The 19,404-nt window shown below is 26.4% G+C and overlaps 2 protein-coding genes across 2 annotated transcripts; both read left to right on the forward strand.

Annotated features, from left to right (window-relative positions):
- The first annotated feature begins 617 nt into the window (after window positions 1-617).
- LOC113874404 (WAT1-related protein At5g64700-like) lies at window positions 618-5,317 on the forward strand. Its single transcript, XM_027512626.1, has 7 exons — window positions 618-829; window positions 1,690-1,752; window positions 3,216-3,332; window positions 3,414-3,642; window positions 4,166-4,324; window positions 4,711-4,862; window positions 5,095-5,317. The coding sequence occupies exons 1-7, from the start codon at window positions 618-620 to the stop codon at window positions 5,315-5,317; spliced, it is 1,155 nt and encodes a 384-aa protein (XP_027368427.1).
- Window positions 5,318-13,680: 8,363 nt separating this feature from the next.
- LOC113874405 (WAT1-related protein At1g09380-like) lies at window positions 13,681-18,802 on the forward strand. The gene is made up of 7 exons (XM_027512627.1): window positions 13,681-13,874; window positions 14,519-14,581; window positions 16,421-16,537; window positions 16,637-16,868; window positions 17,216-17,374; window positions 17,847-17,998; window positions 18,583-18,802. Exons 1-7 carry the CDS (start codon window positions 13,681-13,683, stop codon window positions 18,800-18,802), a joined length of 1,137 nt encoding a protein of 378 aa, XP_027368428.1.
- Window positions 18,803-19,404: the final 602 nt, after the last annotated feature.

The following is a 19,404-nucleotide window of genomic DNA, read 5'->3' on the forward strand; positions in this document are numbered from 1 at the left end:
TAATCCAATATTGGCTCCAGATGCCAAATACTAGCAACACTTGTTTTCCTAATCCTTCTTAACTTTCTATGGTTTATTCAGACTTGAACTTTCTCACAAGAAATTAATGCAAATAATGACACTTCCTTAAATAGAAGACATTAATTCCTAGCATGAAAACGGCATCAACAATCAACTATCTCACAAAATGTTCCAACCCAAGTATAAGAATAATGCACATTAATTATTTCTATTGTTATAATATCTGGAATGGCATACAGCACATAATGTAATGGTTACAACCATAGAAGAAACCACTGACAGGCTGATACAGCGTTTCCTTACATAATGGCTTAGCTCTACTGAGTGGCATCTGTCACCGTGCATATTCATTTCCCTTCAGAATTTTCCAATTCCCATATATAATTTATTTTTCTGAAAACGATTTTCGAATTTCAGTGGGGTTATGTGCATCATTAAGTTCAATTATCTGCCCCTAAAACCGTTTCATTTTTCTATATAATAGTGTTAAGACACATTTGTTTCTCTTAGGAGAAGAGACAAATAAGCACAGCAAGTCAGCAACTTATTTTGCTAACTTGTTTGCTTTTCTTTACAAGAGTGACACACAGAGAGCAATGGAGACAAAGAAGAGGAAGGGAACTTTGAAGGAATGGTTCGCATCATCCCAGGCTCTGTTGAGCATGTTACTAGTGCAAATTTTTATGACGGGGTTGCAGCTGTTAGCAAGGGCCGCATTGGTTCAGGGAAGTTTCATACTTGCACTGGTTTCTTATCGTCACATTGTTGCTGCCATTTGTGTTGCCCCATTTGCATTCTACTTTGAAAGGTATACAAAGATTTTTTTATTTTTATTTTTATTTTTATTTTTGTGTCAGGTATAATATAATTTAGAAAGAATCTTATTTGATTCGTAGGACCACTCGTCACTCATGAACAGATGACAAATCAATGGAGTTTATCAAACTCAAACCCCACTTTAACCCCCTAAATCCATCTCGCTTTCATTTTTCTCGGGTTAAAAAAAACCCAACTTTACCCGTTGGGTTTTGGGTTTCCTTGACTTATCGGTTCTTGATTTTCTTATATTAATTAATATAACAAATAAATAAATAATATATTTTAAATGATTTTTTCTATTTACATGTATTTTAATATAAAATAGACACTCAAATTAAAAACACATATATCCAGGAGACGGGGCCGATTTTCAAATGCGGGGCAAGTATCCAGACCCGAACTGAGCATAAATCTGAATTTTCTCCGTCAAACTCGTGTCTGAATCGGGTGGATTTCCATGGATTCTAGTCCCATAGTAAAGTTTTAGTTTGAGTTTTTTTTTTTAATTATAAATTTTTTTATTTTTTTATTTTAGAAAATGATTTGTATAAAAATGATGAAGTAATAAAAGGAAAAAGAATAAAAAGTTATTTTTTAATTAAAAGGAAATTTGAAATTTAATTACTTTCTTTAAGAAATTATATAAAAAATAATAAATAAAATCATTTTATTAATCTTAATTACTTTAATTAATTGATTAAATTTAATTTAATTTAATTTAATTAATGATTTGTGTAAGAAAACATAAATAAAAATATGCATATATTTAATATTTTCATTTAATAAATAATATAATATTAAATGATATTAGAAGAGGATTTTGAATATTTATTTGGGTTGTGGATGCAGAGGTCGCACAAAGAAGTTCACTTTCGAAGTTTGGTTTTTGCTCTTCATTAACGCGATGCTCGGGTAAGTATTCTTTAGTTTCTCTATAAAATTGGTTATTTGAACTCTCTTGTAAAAATTAAAAATGCAAGCATTCATTGATAAATGAAAGAGGTGCCTTTAATATTAAGAAAATGTTAATTGGTGTTTTAAGAAAATTTGTAAAAAAATGATTGCTTTTTTCTTTAATAAATATAACATTTAATGTTACTAAATGCTTCAAATATAATTTTAATAAAATATTTTTACTTATTCATGCTTTAACTCCCCATAAAACTCTCATTGAATGGACTGATGTTTTTTAAATACTATCTTGAAAATGAACCTCTTGAGATGTGAATAATGTTTGGCTTGGCTATGGATGCTGCAATGTATTGAAACTAAAATAAATCTCCATTATCTTCCCTTTAGGACCCACTTTCATAAAACGGTAATTTGTTCATGCGTGAAAGAAAATCTCATTAAGATAGGCATTGGAAATATTTAAGTTTTTAATATGCAGCTTAAATGGGACAAAAATTTATGATTTTACTAACGTCACTTTTCAAACTTTAATTAATCATTTAAAAGTGATATATTTTTATTATAAATAATATTTAATATAATTAATATTTTAAATATTTAAACATTATTCTAAAAATTGACTGAAATTTTAATGGGTTTCTGCAAGAAAAAGCTCTGTCAAAATTTAATTACAGTAGTAATTATCACATTCAACGGTAGTTAAGTGGTCTCCACTTGTAAAATTTAATTCTAGGGTCAAAGGAAAATGTTTTAGAGGAAGTTTTCAGTGCTTACCTGCAACCAATTGTTTTCTCTTTCTGGCATGTAGTGTTGTTGTTGTTGGTTTGGTTTTAATCAATGAGCCAAAAACAAGAGAGGGGTTCATTCTTCCGCATTTACTGTTGAAGTTCTGATGTGTCAGCTCTATCCTTTACTTTCACCATTACTTTCACCATTAATGGAGCATTTAGTTTACTTGTGTGGGCTTCAATGTGCCATTAATTTTTGAAATTTAATGGTAATTACTTATTAGCACCGTTTATAAATAAAAGTAAAGAAGTGTGAGAAAGTGGGGCTCTCCTGCATCTTAACTTCATAAGTTATATAATAAGTACTTTATCTTCGTTTTACATTCAATAATCAAATTGAATTTTGTATATACTTAATATCTATTGTGAATTACATGGAATTATGATTGCAATATATTGTAGGTTAGTTTGCCTAAGTTTCCCACTGAGATAAATAATCTTATCTTAAGTAGATTAATGAAGTTAAGATACAGAATTAAAAATTATATTGACTTTTTATTTAAGTTTTTATAGATAAAATATATTAGTTAATCTAAGATGGAATTGTTTACACTATTGGAAAACTTAAACAAATCCAATTTAGGCAAATACTTTCAAGTTCTACTAATTGGATATTTATAATAATTAATGGTTTGTCCAATTGGTTTTCTAAGAATGTGATGGTACCAAATACAGGATGACTATGGCTCAAGGATTCTTCTATTATGGTTTGCGAGACACCTCAGCTACTTACTCTGTCAACTTCCTGAACTTGATTCCTATATGCACCTTCTTTGTCTCTGTCATATGCAGGTAATTAGAATTTAAAAATTCACTTCTATATAAATAAAAATGTAGCATAATCAGCATTAGTTGATGAAATAACAAATGTAGAATGGAGAAACTGAGGCTGCAAACTTGGGCTGGTAAAGCTAAGAGTATTGGAGCAATTATGTGTGTTGGGGGAGCATTAACTAGTAGTCTCTACAGAGGGAAGGAGTTTTATCTTGGTCATCGTAATCATCACACTAGTACTGCTGCTGTACACAAAACTAACATGCTTTGTGGCACTTTCTTTTTGATTGGAAGCTCCTTCTCATACTCACTTTGGTTTATTGCACAAGTACGCTCCCATTCTTGAGCTGCATCTAAATATCTGTGGGTTGCTTTTGTGAATTTATTTTATAAGTGAAGCTCATCCTTTTTTCTTTTTTAAGATCTGGACTTTGTTTGAATAACTTTTTAATAATATTTTTTTTAACATTATACATTATTAGCATAATATCGAATAAGATTTATACTGTATAAGATAACATTATTTTAAATTTTGTGATATACAGTATAATTATAGAATAAAAAAAAACATTTTTACAAAAATACCTTTTACTTAGAAATGTACTATACTTATCTAAATTTATAACATGAACAATTAATTTATAAAATAGTTCTAATTTAATTAATTAAATAATAATAAATAATAAGCCTTTAGATATAAATTATGTGTTTTTAATTATTTTATTAGCTACAAACTACAAATTATAAGCTTTTAGTTAATTTTATCCAACAAAAGCTATATATTCATTTTTTTTAAAAGAAAAATCATGTGATGATTATCCTCCTCAAATGGGTATTATCGATTTAAACAGGTCAAGTTGCTTAAAGTATTTCCATTGAGGTGTTGGGGAATAATGATGACATGCATTTTTGCTGCAATCCAAGGAGCAATAATCGGCGTCTGCATAGATACCAGTAAAGCTGCTTGGAGAATAGAGTGGAATCTACAACTAGCCACAATAGTCTACTCGGTATGATCATTGCTTACCTTCAGTGAAGCGAACACATATTGCACAAAACATTTGAATGCTAAGATCTTTCTTGTTATTTAATATATATTTTTATAATAATTTATATGTCTTTTAACAAATAATGCACAAAACATTTGTTTCATGTATCTTTCTTATAAAAATATAGAATAATCTATATTTATATGAAAAATTGACTGCATCTATTTTGAAATACTGATTTTTATTTGATTTTTTTGTTTATCCTAAATTTAACAGCACAGGAAAATGCAAAGAAAATTTCATCAATGGGAACTACGACTTACGAAATAATTTCAAATAGATCAAAATTCAGATTGCTTTAATTTGACAAATTGACGTTGATTAACAAGTGGGATTTATTTGTGTAGGGAGCACTGGCCACAGCTGCTGCATTTTGCTTAGTATCCTGGGCAATTGCACTCAAAGGACCTACTTATCCCCCAATGTTCAATCCCTTGACTCTTGTTTTTGTGGCCTTTGCAGAAGCTATCTTTCTTGGTGAACCATTAAGCGTCGGAACGTATGTATATTTTCCCCCCTCTACATTATTCCAATTTCTAATGTTCCTTAACATTCTAACCGTATCTAGCAATGTAGGGTTTGACCCTGCAACTATTATCATTTCAAAGAACACCATCCAATTAACTACAGCAGATTGACTTTTCTCAACAGTTTCTTTAATAATCTAGCTTTGGTATTTCCTTAAGATATATAATAGTAGAAAAATTACTAAGATATATAGATATATGCAGGTTGCTGGGTGTGGTTTTGATCATGCTGGGATTGTACTCCTTTTTGTGGGGCAAAAGTAATGAGACAGTGCTCATGGCTCAACCTACACCAAATATAGCAGCATCGGAAGTGGCAAGCATGACTAATTTGCCTGCTGGAGTGCAATCAACAGCCACAGTGGCTCCTAGTTCTTCACCTGTTAGCAGTGTAGTTCTTGAAATTGAAAGGACTAATCCAAACTGAAAGAAGTATGATAAAATAAAACCCTTTGAAGCTAAGATTGGTAATTTATCAAGATCTTGCCTTGAAAGCTGATAAATAAAGAATCTAGGAAGTGCAAATGCAAGGAGTATGATAGATTGATAGTTAGCTTTGGCCTTCATTATAAAGTGGGCAACATAGACTAACACCTCCATTTTCCAACTTTATGCACTTTAAGATGGGCAGTGAAATTAGGTAAGTAAGATTGTATTTGACCAGACAATTATACATTGGTTGTTTTCTTAGTTGAAAACCTTGTTTAACAAGTTTTTTTTTCTTTTATAAGGCAGCTAAATTAGGTGATTAGTAGCATTTTTTTTACATCATTATAATCTAACTAATGTTTTTTTAAAACGATATTTTTTTGAGCTACCAATTGAAAGCGATTTGTTTCAAGTATTCCTTTCTGTATCCGTAAAATTTTAAAACTTTTTTACCTTTACTTCTTTTTTTGTTTATGTTTAACATTTAAATTACTTTCATCATTAATTTTTTTTAAAAATATAACTAAATTATTACATCTTATTTTTGTAAAATAAAATTGTCACAATAATAATTCATAGTAATTCACAATATATTATTTTATTTAATAAAATTTCAAAACAAGAGTAAAATTAAAATTTTATAATAATTTAAAAATATATAATTCTAAATTTTGAACCAAAAATTAATACTGTTTTTATTTGTTATTGTAATTTTATCAGCTAGTTCAATTATTAAATTTATGAAGCACTTTCAATTCAATAAGCAAATTTTTCAGTTTTCATCCTTCAACTTTCACCCTGTCTTTTTCGTTTGCCCAATGCACTCTAAGTAAATAAATAAATAAATTATAATAAGATTTTTTAACATGAAATTCTTTTTCAACTTTAAAATAAAAATCAATCAAAAATGCTAACAATATATTATTTAATTTATCTTTTTAACATACTTTTAATTATTAGTTAAAATTTATTTAAATTTACAAAAATATAAAAAAAATAAATTAAAAATGAAATTCACATAATTTATAATAAATTTTTTTATATAATTAAATTTACTCATATTCTATGTACAATTATGTGAAATTACTTATGACAAAACTTACATTCAATCTTTTAAGTGTTAGTTTTTAATTAAAATTAATTTTTTTACTTTAATAACAAACATAATAAATATCACTATTAAAGAATAATACTAATTTTATAAATAAATTTTTAACTTTAATTAGAAAAAGGACTAAAAGCATTGAAAGTATTGTTTATAAATTTTATCTTAAAATAAATTTTTAAATAATTTCTCAAACTCACTAAGTGTATAATATCAAAAAAAATTATCAAATTCTCAAACACCATTATTTTGTAACAATTTCCTTTATTAGATTAATGTATAATTATATTATTTAAAGTTAATAAATTATTATCTTAATCATTGCAACATTTTTTAACTTATTTTCATATATTTATTGTGATTCTAATTAAGGAATTTTTTATTAAAATATTAATTTTATTAACAATTTAGGAGTTATCTAGAGATGGAAAAAGTGTTCAAAATTTTATTGTACAGAGAAAGGGAACCACCGAATTGTCTAAGCAAAAACATATACTACAGAGGGAAGATTCATGAATGAAATGGAAAAGGGAAGGTACCATGGCACAGATGAAGCTTTTATGCTTTCTCTGCCCTTTGGTGAGGTTATCATGGTTGAATTTCATTGGTAATGTGGAAAAGAGTAAAGTGTTGACATGCACTAAATCTCATTGGTTTTGCTATATTGGGTTAAATAGATCAAAATGTGATGTATACGCCATTATCCGTAACATGGGGAATTATGACACGTTACACCTCTTAAATCCTTTCTATTATTATGCAGAAGCAATCTATGCCAAAGTTGTGTCCTTCTTTCAGATACGCAACACTAACTTGTATTGCTCACTCATTATGTACACTTTTTCCGTAATACATACTTCTTACTTACAAATAATATTCATTTTTGTATAACACTTGGTGTCAAAATATATATGTAGATGTGGGATTCGTTTACATTTTAAAGAATGTAAAACTATATCCTAATATATTTATGCGTATATAATTAAGTTTGGTTTAATTTACATACTCAAAGAACCAAAAAGGAAAAGAATTCAAACGAACAAGTATGCTTAAAATTGCAAATGAAGTGCTAATTAATTAAATTGACATTGTGTTTGTTGCTTTCATCCATTTGATTAACCAGCTGTTTCACATCTTCAAACTTATTACAAAGCAAGCCAGATAAGAAGTATAACAATGGCAATGATAAGTTCATCATTTTAACTTTGTTATGCTATTTTTCATTATTGTCAAAGCACTTAAAGATTTACCAAAGTAAATTTGTTTGTGTTTTTCTAAAAAGTACCTAAAAATTCATCATAATGTCATCTCTCATCTTGTTAATCTGATTTCTATATGTAAGAAAACTTAATTTAATTTTTAATTTTTCATCATTATAATTTAATTCATGATGGGTTCCATGAATCCTCCTCTTCTGGCCTATATGCAATACATGGAGGTTAGAATTAGAAAGACATGCATGCTCTTGCACTTGTGTGTTAGAATTGAATAAACATGCACGTTCACGTGTGTATGATAAATCATCTTATATTATTTTTAAAATTATATATATTAAATTTAATATAATTTATATATTTATAAATATTATTTAAAATTTAATATTTATTCATATTTTATAATTATATTATTTGATAAAGTAAAATTATGCATATTAAGTATCTATTAGTTTTTTTTTTGTATGAAAGTTTACACACACAAACTCAATTTATCTATGATTAAGAGATGAAATTACAAAATTTGAGGATATTTTTTATATATGGTATTTAAAAATAATAAATGTCAAAATAAGACATTTTTTAAATACTTACAATAATATGAAAACTCAAAAAATTGTTAATGGTAATTTTTTAAAAGAGTATTAAAAAAAATATAAAATATCAAAATTCGTCATGATAATTTTTTAAAAAAATTAAAAATCATTAATGACAATTTTTTAAAATTTTTTTATTGATGTAATTTTTTTTTCTAAAATCTCATATTTTAATAATTTTGTGCCCACGTAAGAAAGGTAAAATTTTATTTTCCTATTTTTGTTATCTTATTAAAAAATAACTTTTTCTATCATGAAAATCCTAGTATTTTTTTTTTATATCATTGAAAAAATAACTTTGACTCCACTTTATGTAATTGGAGACAAACCTCAACTTTGATAATCTCTTTTTAGTCTTTATCACACTTTTTTTAAGGGATTTTTTTTCTAATTAAGATTTTTGTAAAAAAACATTATCAATTTAAGGTTATTGTGAAACATATTCTCCTTAAAAACAATTATTATTTAACATGTGTCACTCAAGGACGTAATATCATTTTGGAAGGAGAATATATTTTTTAAATCATAATTTTAAATTTTTTTAAGAAATAAATTAATTAGAATAACAAAAATTAAATATAATTATAAATTAATTGTCATCAAAATTTATTTATTAAATATTGATTGATTTGAAAGTTAATTGTTGGTAAATAAGAATTATAAAATTTGAAAGGTAAATTAATTATCATAATTTATTAAAATTAGTGTAATTTGAATAATAAATATAATTATAAATAAATTTTCATAAAAAATATTCAATAGGTTATTTTAAAAAATTATTAATAAATAAGAATGGTAAAATTTGAAAGGTAAGTTAATCATCCTAATTTGTTAATATTAAATTAATTTAGATGATAAATACTAAATATAGTTATAAATGAATTGTCATTAAAATTAATTTAAGATGTAATTTTAAAAATTTAATTATTACATAAGGATTAATTTAAAGTTAATGTTTGTAAATTAAAATTATAAAATTTGAAAGGACTTATCAAAATTTCTTAGATAAAAATTAATTGAAATTATATATATATATATATATATATAATATAATTATAAATTAATTGTCATAAATTACTATTAATGTTATTTAATAGATTATTTAAAAAATATTAATTAATAAAAAATTTGAAAATTATAGTTTAAAATAGTACTATTATTCTGTAGAGAGGCAATACTGCAATCTTGATTGACGCGTGTTAAACTAAAATACTATTATTTTCTATGATAGTGATATCTGTTTATTATGTTACATATGTTAATTTAATACAATATTATTTTCATATAAATAATATTTTTTTAAAATTTTAAAAAAATTAATATATTATTTTAAGTGAGAAAATATTTGTATTACATGTTAAAAATAATTTTAAATAAAAAATATGTTTTCAAAAATCTTAAATTAGTAATTAATTGTGATAAAAATTATAATAAAAAAATTACTATTTTTATGATACTTTATAAATTAAAAAATATAAAATATTTTCTTATATATAGAATAATTATTATCATTAATTTTATAATAATAAATAGTAGAATAATTATTTATTTTGAAAAATATAAATAGTTTTTAATTTGAGATATAAAAAAATTATAACTATTTATTTACAGAGAGTATAAAATGTCTTATAAATTTTTAAGTGTAGCAAATATTTTTTTTATTAATTTAAGCATCGAAATGTGTGAGTCCCCTACAAGAGCACTTTCCTTGGCCTTTCGAATTTCGCTAACTAAAATTCCACATTCCCCTAACAAGCCTGCATAGGTTTAAGTAATAATAGTTATTTATTTAATCTGCAAATGTTGTTTATGAACACTTACCAAGGGTTGACTAAATTTTTCTACTTATTAATTTGGAGTTTATTTAATAATAATAACTAAAAATTTAATTGAAGGTTGAAAACAAATTTTTAAGGTAAAGATTTTTAAGCCGGTTTTTTAAATTGGAAGTATTTGATAAAATAATTATTCTTCCATCAAAATTAAAGTTTTACCTTAATAATATGCCTACCTTTCTTTAATGTTAGTATGTTAAACCTTTAATATTAATCTTTATAACATAGATTATTAAAGTAAAAATTTAATTTTAATTTAAGAATAATACTAATAATGCATATAGTACTTTATTTAAGTTTTGTCCTATTTTATTTTATAAATAATAAGAATTTTTAAATATTTTAAATTTTTTATTAGTTTTAAACCCTTATCATTTTAAGAACAAATATTTTACAAAAATAAAAATAGCATAATAATTAAAATAAATAACATAGTTATAAAAACAACATAATTAGGAACAGACAGAGAGGGCAAGGATGGGTCCTAACCCCCTCTCTAAAAATTTATTTTAAAACTTAAATTTAAATTTTGTTTTATAAAAATAATATAACTATAATTTATATTTATTAATTTAATTATATATGTTACTCTTATACATGCTATATTTATTTTATTGAATATTATTATTTAATTTTAATAAATCCCATAATTATTCAACTGTCAATACGAAAAAAAATTATTATATCTATAAATTTAAATTTGATACTATTTATCAAATTAATAGTTGATTCACATATTTTATGCTTAAATTTATTCATCAATTTATTTTTATATAATAAATAGAAAAGGTTGCTAACATGCACTCCCTATTGTTTATAATGAGTATGTTTTACTAAGTTACACCTTGAGATGTATTTTATAAAAAAATAAAGTCATAAGTTACAAACATATTTTCATATTCTTTTAAATGAGTAAATATATTTAGCAAAAAAAAAAAAAGAGTAAATATACATCAGCAATAGTGGCTATATATACCTCTACTTGTTTCTACGAAGAAGTATGCCAGCAAGTATATTTTTAATATATTTTAAAAATTAAATTATAACTTATTATGATACTTCTTCTTAAAATAAGTACATATATATCAACAAGTTTTTTAAATAAAATATTTATTTTTGACAATTGGGGCACATATTTTTGTAAACTATATCTTTCCTTGATTGTTCGTGAATGTTGGTATTTTTTTATATTTGTTTTGTTTTATATTTTTAAATGTTATCTAAATTTAAAAATACATGTATAATAAACAAAAAATTGCAAATATATGATTAAATGTATTTAGTTTAGTATAAACAAGGTTTTGATCTAACAAATTTTGTAACTTTTTCATTTCATAACTATTTTAATTTTTTCCAAATAAGTTCCCTCAAACGTATTTTTTTTGTATGGTCTCTCAATTAGTAATTTGTTATTTTTTCTAGATGAATCTATGTAAAATCTAATTTAACTTGTATAACATGATATGGAGTTGATGATGATAAAAATGAAATATCTAGGTGTAAAAAAAATGTAATATCTATAATTTTATTTTATATATTTTTAAATCTCAATTTAAAAATTTTATTAAAAAAGTACAAAAAATGTGATGTTATTGATAACACATCATTTATATTATGTATTAGTCAAATTATACGAGTTACTTCAGCTGTTATATAAGCAAATAAATTACTAATTTAGAAATCAAATTAAAATATGAAAATCAATTTTGAGGGACTAGATTTAAAAATATATATATAACAATAATCAAATGAAAGAAAATAATGTATTTTTGGGACCAAAATTTTATTTTAATAATTTAGTTTTATTCCTCTCTCGCCATTTTCTCAACCAACTCTAAGTATAACAGTAAAATTACATGTATTTAACCTTTACTGACATATTTTTTAAAGGACAAATTTCAATGCAACATAAGTATTGTTTGGGTTGCATGTTTTTCGATTAGAGTTTTATCTTTAATACTAATGTGTTGATATTTAATATTAATCTTTATTACACAGATTATCAAAATAAAATTTTAATTTAGATTAAAAAATAGTATAATAGTATACTGCATTTAAATTTTTTTAATTTTCTAAATTTTCCCTGTGTGTAATATTACAAAAGATAACTATGGTACTGAGAATAAAAAAGCGCCGGAGAGAGAGGCATAAGAACATCATTGGTTTGGAGAGAGATGGGTGTTATGAAGATAAGAGTGAGAATATTTCTAAACTAAGATAAAGTAAAAAATTTCTTAAAATATAGTAGAGCAGGGAGAGACAAAAATATATAAGTTTACATATTGTTTTAAATATTATATATGTTGGAGAAAATATATTAAAAATTAATGAGATAAATTTAATTATTAATCACTTCTACTTTAATTAAATAAACTTATAAACTAATCAAATAAGTAAATTATAAGTTAGAGGAAATAAATAACATAGTTCTTATTTAATGGGGGGTTCTGCATTTGTGTTATTTCAACATGAATTTTTTTTATTATATTGTTTTGAGCGAGTGAAAACAGCAAGAAGTTATCTAGACAAACAATAGATGGTAACCCATAAGAAAAGTTCAATTTATTAGCTGTGTAGTGTAACTTACTCCTGCTTAATATTCCTTACTTTCGGCCATATTATCCAACAATTGCTCCAGCTGCCATCAACACATTCCATGGTTTCTCATAATTTCCATGGCTTATACAGATTTGGACTTTCTAACAAGAAATTTGTTCAAATAATGGCATTTCCTTATATAGAAGATAGATATCCAATAGAGGATGACACGGTAAAACTTGGAGTATCAAAGATAATGTAAACGCTATTTCTTTATGAAAACCAATTGTATCCTTGGGCCGATAGCCAGAGATTAATTCCTTTTCAAGGAAAAAATCACTAAAATGGATACAAAGTTGTGTATGATAAAACCCTTTTTCATGCACATAGAAAAGGAATGAATAACAGAAATTACAAGAGAACTAAAAAATGATTTCATAACCGAGAACTTGTTAGAGAAATAACATAAACATTATGACACTAATTAGCACATAAATTCAAAATTAGCAGCAGCCAGATGCGATTTTTATATCTTTACCTCAACTATATATTAAATAACAAAAACAGACTTTCCCTAAAATTTAAACAAAAATCTCAGCAAAGCAAACAAAGCTTAACAGACACCAAATTTCAATGTCCCAACCCAACTACAACTAAAATGCACATTATCGCTATTATTAAATATATCATGAATGACATACAGCAAAACATGTAATGGTGACAAAGTTGGAGAAACCAGTGGCAAGCTGACACAGAGAGTTTTCTAACATAATGGTTTTGCTCTAATGTATGGCATCTGTCACCATATTCATTTCTCTTCAGAAGTTCCTAAGCTTTCTATCATTTATTTCTGAACTTGACTTTTAATTCTAACTGGAGTGGTGCGCATCACATAGTTACATAAGCTGCCGAGCCAAAACCGTTTGTTTCTACTATCACTATTGATATTTTTGTCTCTCTTGTGGAAAGAGACAAGGATAGCGAGTTCAGCACTTTATTTTGCTTGTTCCCTTTAGTCTTCCATAGAAATTAAACAAAACAGTGACATTGAGAGAACAAAGGAGGCAAAGAGCATGGGAACTGTGAAGGAATGGTTCACATCATCTCAGGCTCTTTTGAGCATGTTACTGGTGCAAGTGTTTGCAACTGGGATGCAGCTCCTATCAAGGGTCATATTGGTGCAAGGCTCTTTCATTTGTGCACTTATTGCATATCGTCACATTGTTGCTGCTATTTGTGTTGCACCCTTTGCACTCTACTTTGAAAGGTGTGTTTTTCATTCTATTGACTAGTGCCTTTGCTCTTTGTTCAATTGTACCAAGTCTAGTACACATGCGCTTGAACTTTGCTTCTCTTACTGTTCTTCTTCTTTTTTAGTTGTTCATTTTTAAAAATAATTTAAATAATATTATATCTTCTTTCAATATCATTATATTAATCTTTCTTAATATTTTATTAAGAATTTACTAAAATATAAATACATTTAACATCTTAAAAATATAAAAACGTATTCAATACTTGTTTAGTTGGTTTCTTTGGTGGTGTAGAATGAAATAAATTTTTGACACTTGCTTTTGTACAAAATAAATCTTTTATATTGGTTTGCTACTATTGGATTTAGTCGCTTTGCTCTTAGCATATATTTTGTTTCATCATCTCCTTCTCATCATCGCCCCAGCATATATATAGAAATAATTAATTTTTTTTTCAGCTTTTGGAAAATACAGTAAACATACACTTAGGGTAATCATATGTATACTTTAACCAGAACCGCCCTTCCCCAACAGTTCTCTGAATTCGATTTTTTTCATATTTTTGTTTTAATTTTCACCCAACCCTTCTGGATGATGTTCTTCCTTTTTTGGGTCTTGTGCATGATGTTCTCCTGAATGATATCGGTTGTGATTCCAGAGGCCGCACAAAGAAGTTCAGTGGGAAAGTTTGGTTTTGGCTCTTCATTAATGCATTAATGGGGTACGTACGTAATCATTTTTGTTCCTCTTCATTAATCGCTTTTGTGTTTAAATACCCTCTTCAAAATGATCCTCTTAAGACGGGAGATGACGTTTGGCCATTAAAGTACATTGAAACTTGAACGGATCTCCATCATCTTCCTTTTAATTAAGATCGGCTATATAAAAGGGTTATAATTTGATGGGAAAACATTTGAAATTTGGAGTGTCTATATGAAGCAATTAGCATACTTGAAAGCTATGTGTGAAAAATTGCATATGCATTTGGAAGAAGAAAAAGATTCTTTCCTGAAAATAATAATGATTATTGAATGTTACCTGTTAGGTGGACCCACTTACAAACTCTGATCTAATGTACATATGTTTTTCAGAGGAAGTAATTCTTCCGGGAGTATGGTAGACGTTCTGGTCTTTCTGGTCCATCCTTTACTTTCACCTTTTATGGGACAATTATTAGACCTGTGAATGTGCCGTTTATTTTCAAAGTTTATTAGTAATTAGCATTATTTCTAAATAAAGATAACCAAAAATAAAAAACTAAAACTAGTCTTCATCTAATTTAAAGTCCTCTAAGGCAACCCCTTCATTTATTTGATATTTGCCGGTGCATTGGTTTGGCTGTGTTGGGAATAAAGGTTGGTGGCACTTTCAATTTGGAAGTTATTGCACTAAAATGAAAAGAAAAAGAAATTGAGTGACCCTAGTTGTTGGGCATGAAGTGCACAATATAATTATTTGTTTTTTTTACGTAACTCACTTGGATTTGCGTCCAAAATTCTCCCTTCTATGCTTCTGGCAAATCTCTTCCTTTTTGTGTTGATAACAGCCGACAAATTTTACTTACTGTCTTAGATGATTAGGCCAAAATAAAATACAGAATAAATGAGTCAGTTTACGCCTTCTATAGAACCAAATTTGCATTTATCCAACAATAGTTTTTTTTTCCATTTTTTTAGCATATATAATAACATTTATATGTGATAAAATTTTATTATATATTTTAGATACATATTAAAAAATTATTTTTTATTGTATTGTATATGGTATAATAGGTATTTAGAGCCCTCCTCGCCAAAAAAAGAATAAAAAAATATAAGAAATTAACTACAATTTCCACCGCCCCAATTAATGATTACTGTACAAGTTCTTTTTCCGATGAGTTGTGCCACTGTGAACATTTCATAGGAAGATTAATGAATCTCGTAATTTCATGGTCTATTCGTCAGACACCTGTGTTTATCCCTCTCACTTGGATAGAAATTATAAGCAGTGTTTAAAGAAAACATGCATGTGAATTCATTTCCTTTCTCAACAAATCTAAATGGAAATTAAATTACTTCTCCAACCATTGAAGGCTAATAACCTACTCATTAAGGTATTTTTTTTAACATATTTTTAATTATTAATTAAAATTTATTAAAAAATATGTTAATAATATTCCTCACGTAAAAAAGAATTAGTGAGCATAATTTGAGGAGTTAAGTAAATTTTCTTTTATTTTCATAAAAAATACAATTTAATCATTTAGCTTGAATGAAAATGAATTCTATTAATAATTATTCAAAGAAATAAGATATATGTGAGTATTTAATTCTATTTATTGAGAACATTATTGAAAAAAAGTATATTTAATGTTTAAATACATAATTTACTTAAATTTTTATTTAATAAAATTTTAAAATAATTTGTATTATAACTTTAAAGATAAAATCTAATGAGATGAATTTAAAATATATAATTTTAATAAGTTCTATAAACGGGATTAAGCATAAGGACTGAAAGAAATAGTGAATATACACAAGAATTGATGGCTTGTTCGGTTGGTTTTCTAAAAATACAGTATGACTATGGCTCAAGGATTGTTCTATTATGGTCTGCGAGACACTTCAGCTACTTACTCAGTCAACTTTCTCAACTTAATTCCTATATGCACTTTCATTACCTCTATCACATGCAGGTATATCTATATATCTTTCTACAAAGACCAATTTATATATATATAAATGTGGCCTATTGGTTGCATAACAATTATTTGTTGATGAATTAATTAATGTAGAATGGAGAAACTGGCGCTGCAAACATGGGCTGGTAAAGCTAAGTGTATAGGGGCAATTATGTGTGTTGGGGGAGCATTAGCTACCTGTCTTTACAAAGGGAAGGAATTTTATCTTGGTCATCATAATCATCATACTCATACTGCTGTTACAGCACACAAAACTTACATGCTTAGGGGCACTTTCTTTTTAATTGGCAGCTGCTTCTCATACACAGCTTGGTTCATTGTGCAAGTATGCATCCCTTTCTTTTTTATGTCTACTATACATTGCATCTAAGAGAAAATTTACATGCATGGCAAGATCATATACAAGTTCTTCCTTAGAAAATCAATCTATTACTTTTCTTTTGTACACTTATAGAGTCATGGTCCGAAAAGAAGGATTCGTGCCTTTTATATTTTGCAAGATCACCTGATACTCACTCTAAATATAATACAATTTTTTTGTTACATAAATTTAATACATGTAAGTTTACCATCACAAAATTTTCTGTTGATACTCTTTTCTTTAGTTTTGTGAAAATGCCCTGCATGTGGATCATATCCGTATTAATTAAAGTGCTTTTTCAATTAAAACAGGTCAAGTTGCTTAAAGTATTTCCTTTGAAGTATTGGGGAACAATGCTAGCATGCCTTTTTGCTACAATTCAATCAGCAGTATTTGGGGCATTCATAGATTCTAGTAAAGCTGCTTGGAAATTAGAATTGAATCTACAACTGATCACTATAGTGTACTCGGTAAGATATGATCTGAGCACTTACCTTCAAATTGAAATTACTACATATCCAACGAATTATGACTAATATATATGATGCTTAAATTAAAAATATATATTATAAACATTTGAGTGCTAAGATTTTTCTCATCATTTGCATTTTCTCACTGTAAAGTTTGTGAGATATATCACTCAAATACAAAAGATAAATGTAACGAAGAAGTATATAAATTGAAAAAATAATGCACAAAAAATTTGATTGATTTAGGTTTTCTATTTCTAAAACAGAAAGGTAATTTTCTTTAATTTTGCATTAAATGTTTAATTTTCTTTTAATTCTATAATATTTGTATGATTAGTAATGATTAAAATTAATATGTTAATGCCTCCCAAATTTTATTCTAAAACTGAGTGATTGGTTTATAAATTTTGAAAACTATCTTAATTAGATATTAAACTACAGTTATTTTAACCAGTGGGATTTATTTGTGTAGGGTGCACTGGCTACTGCTGCTACGTTTTGCTTATTATCTTGGGCAATTACACTCAAAGGACCTACTTATCCTCCCATGTTCAATCCCCTTGCTCTTATTTTTGTGGCCATATCAGAAGCTATCATACTTGGAGAACCATTAAGAGTTGGAACGTATGAGTATTTTAATTTCATTCTTGAATTTATTCTTGTACTATTTTTTTAATAAAGTATGTTTGGAAGTTAAATTTTATAAAGAAAAGAAAAAAAAATCATTTTTGAATTTAAAAAGATATAATATTTATAAAATAATTAGAAGATTGACAACTTTAGAGTTTGATTTTAATGCGGTGTTAATATAAAAATTTTATATTATCAATCAATTAAAACACATCATAAATATATTTTTTATATTAATTATTATAAAAATTAATTTTTTATTAATATAACAATGTAAAAAAAAATTATGATAAGAATACATTTAAATTAAAAACTTAATTTTATAGTAATTTATTATTTTTTCTTATTTTAAAAAATAAAATTTAAAAATGTACCTCGCAAGTACATGCTATTAAATTCTTACACGAGGCAACGTGGGGTTCCACCTTGCGGCCTGCTATAAACAGAGAATCACTTGGTCAACTTTCACCTGGAAGAAACACAGCATGCATTTAAGCCAGCAGCAGATTAACTATTTTTATATTTTTAAACCACTATCTTGTTAATCTAGTTTTGTTATTTCCTTGGGATACATGCAGGTTGTTGGGCATGGTTTTGATCATAATGGGATTGTACTCCTTTTTGTGGGGCAAACAGAATGAGATTCAGCATTTGCCTCAACCCAATGTATCAGCTGCAGAGGTATCAACAAACGTGCCTGATGAACCTGTCGTGGCGCAAGCAACGGCCACGGTGGTGCCAAGTTCTTCACCTATGGAAAGTGTGGTTCTTGAAATTGAAAGGACAAACAAAATTTGAAATAAATAAAGAATAAATAAAGTTACTAGGTCTGTGTTTTTGTTCAGAAGTTGTCCTGAATGCTGATAATAAATAAGTTTCTTGAAAAAGTAGACGTGGGTAAACTCTCTCTGCTTTCCTTCTCTGAATAAACAGAGATGAAGTAAGTTTCTAGAAATATGTGATGACCACTGCACTGCTGAAATGATAATTACAGTGCAAAACTTAAACTACTTATTACGTTATAAACTTTAGCTTTGCCTTGTATTGTTATGTGGACAACGTAGATTAAGAAATGCTTCACATATACCGTACCATCACGTGGGATCCTCTTGTTAAGGATGAAATTAGATCAGATGTCAGGTTATTTAATTAAAACATTTTTTAAGTCTAATTAATAAGCTCCTATATTTAAGTAAATATAAAAAATATAATGATAATATATATATATATGTAAGCCTATATTATTATTATTTAAATCTAAAACAGCTTTGTAATTGTTAGAATTATTTCTCCTTAGTTAATTAGATATATTCCCATATACATACATAGGAAAGAAATAATAAATTTATTCAATGTCTTGAAATTATTATCTTGACTATTAAAAACATGCACATTTATAT

Source organism: Abrus precatorius, unplaced genomic scaffold, assembly GCF_003935025.1.
Source record: "Abrus precatorius isolate BTA unplaced genomic scaffold, Abrus_2018 Scaffold8, whole genome shotgun sequence".
Taxonomy (NCBI): Eukaryota; Viridiplantae; Streptophyta; class Magnoliopsida; order Fabales; family Fabaceae; genus Abrus; species Abrus precatorius.

Coding starts and splice junctions, on each gene's coding strand:
- LOC113874404 (XM_027512626.1), top strand. CDS start 618: ATGGAGACAAAGAAGAGGAAGGGAACTTTGAAGGAATGGTTCGCATCA. Junction 830..1,689: donor TTTGCATTCTACTTTGAAAG/GTATACAAAGAT, acceptor TTGTGGATGCAG/AGGTCGCACAAAGAAGTTCA. Junction 1,753..3,215: donor TTCATTAACGCGATGCTCGG/GTAAGTATTCTT, acceptor TACCAAATACAG/GATGACTATGGCTCAAGGAT.
- LOC113874405 (XM_027512627.1), top strand. CDS start 13,681: ATGGGAACTGTGAAGGAATGGTTCACATCATCTCAGGCTCTTTTGAGC. Junction 13,875..14,518: donor TTTGCACTCTACTTTGAAAG/GTGTGTTTTTCA, acceptor TTGTGATTCCAG/AGGCCGCACAAAGAAGTTCA. Junction 16,869..17,215: donor CAGCTTGGTTCATTGTGCAA/GTATGCATCCCT, acceptor CAATTAAAACAG/GTCAAGTTGCTTAAAGTATT.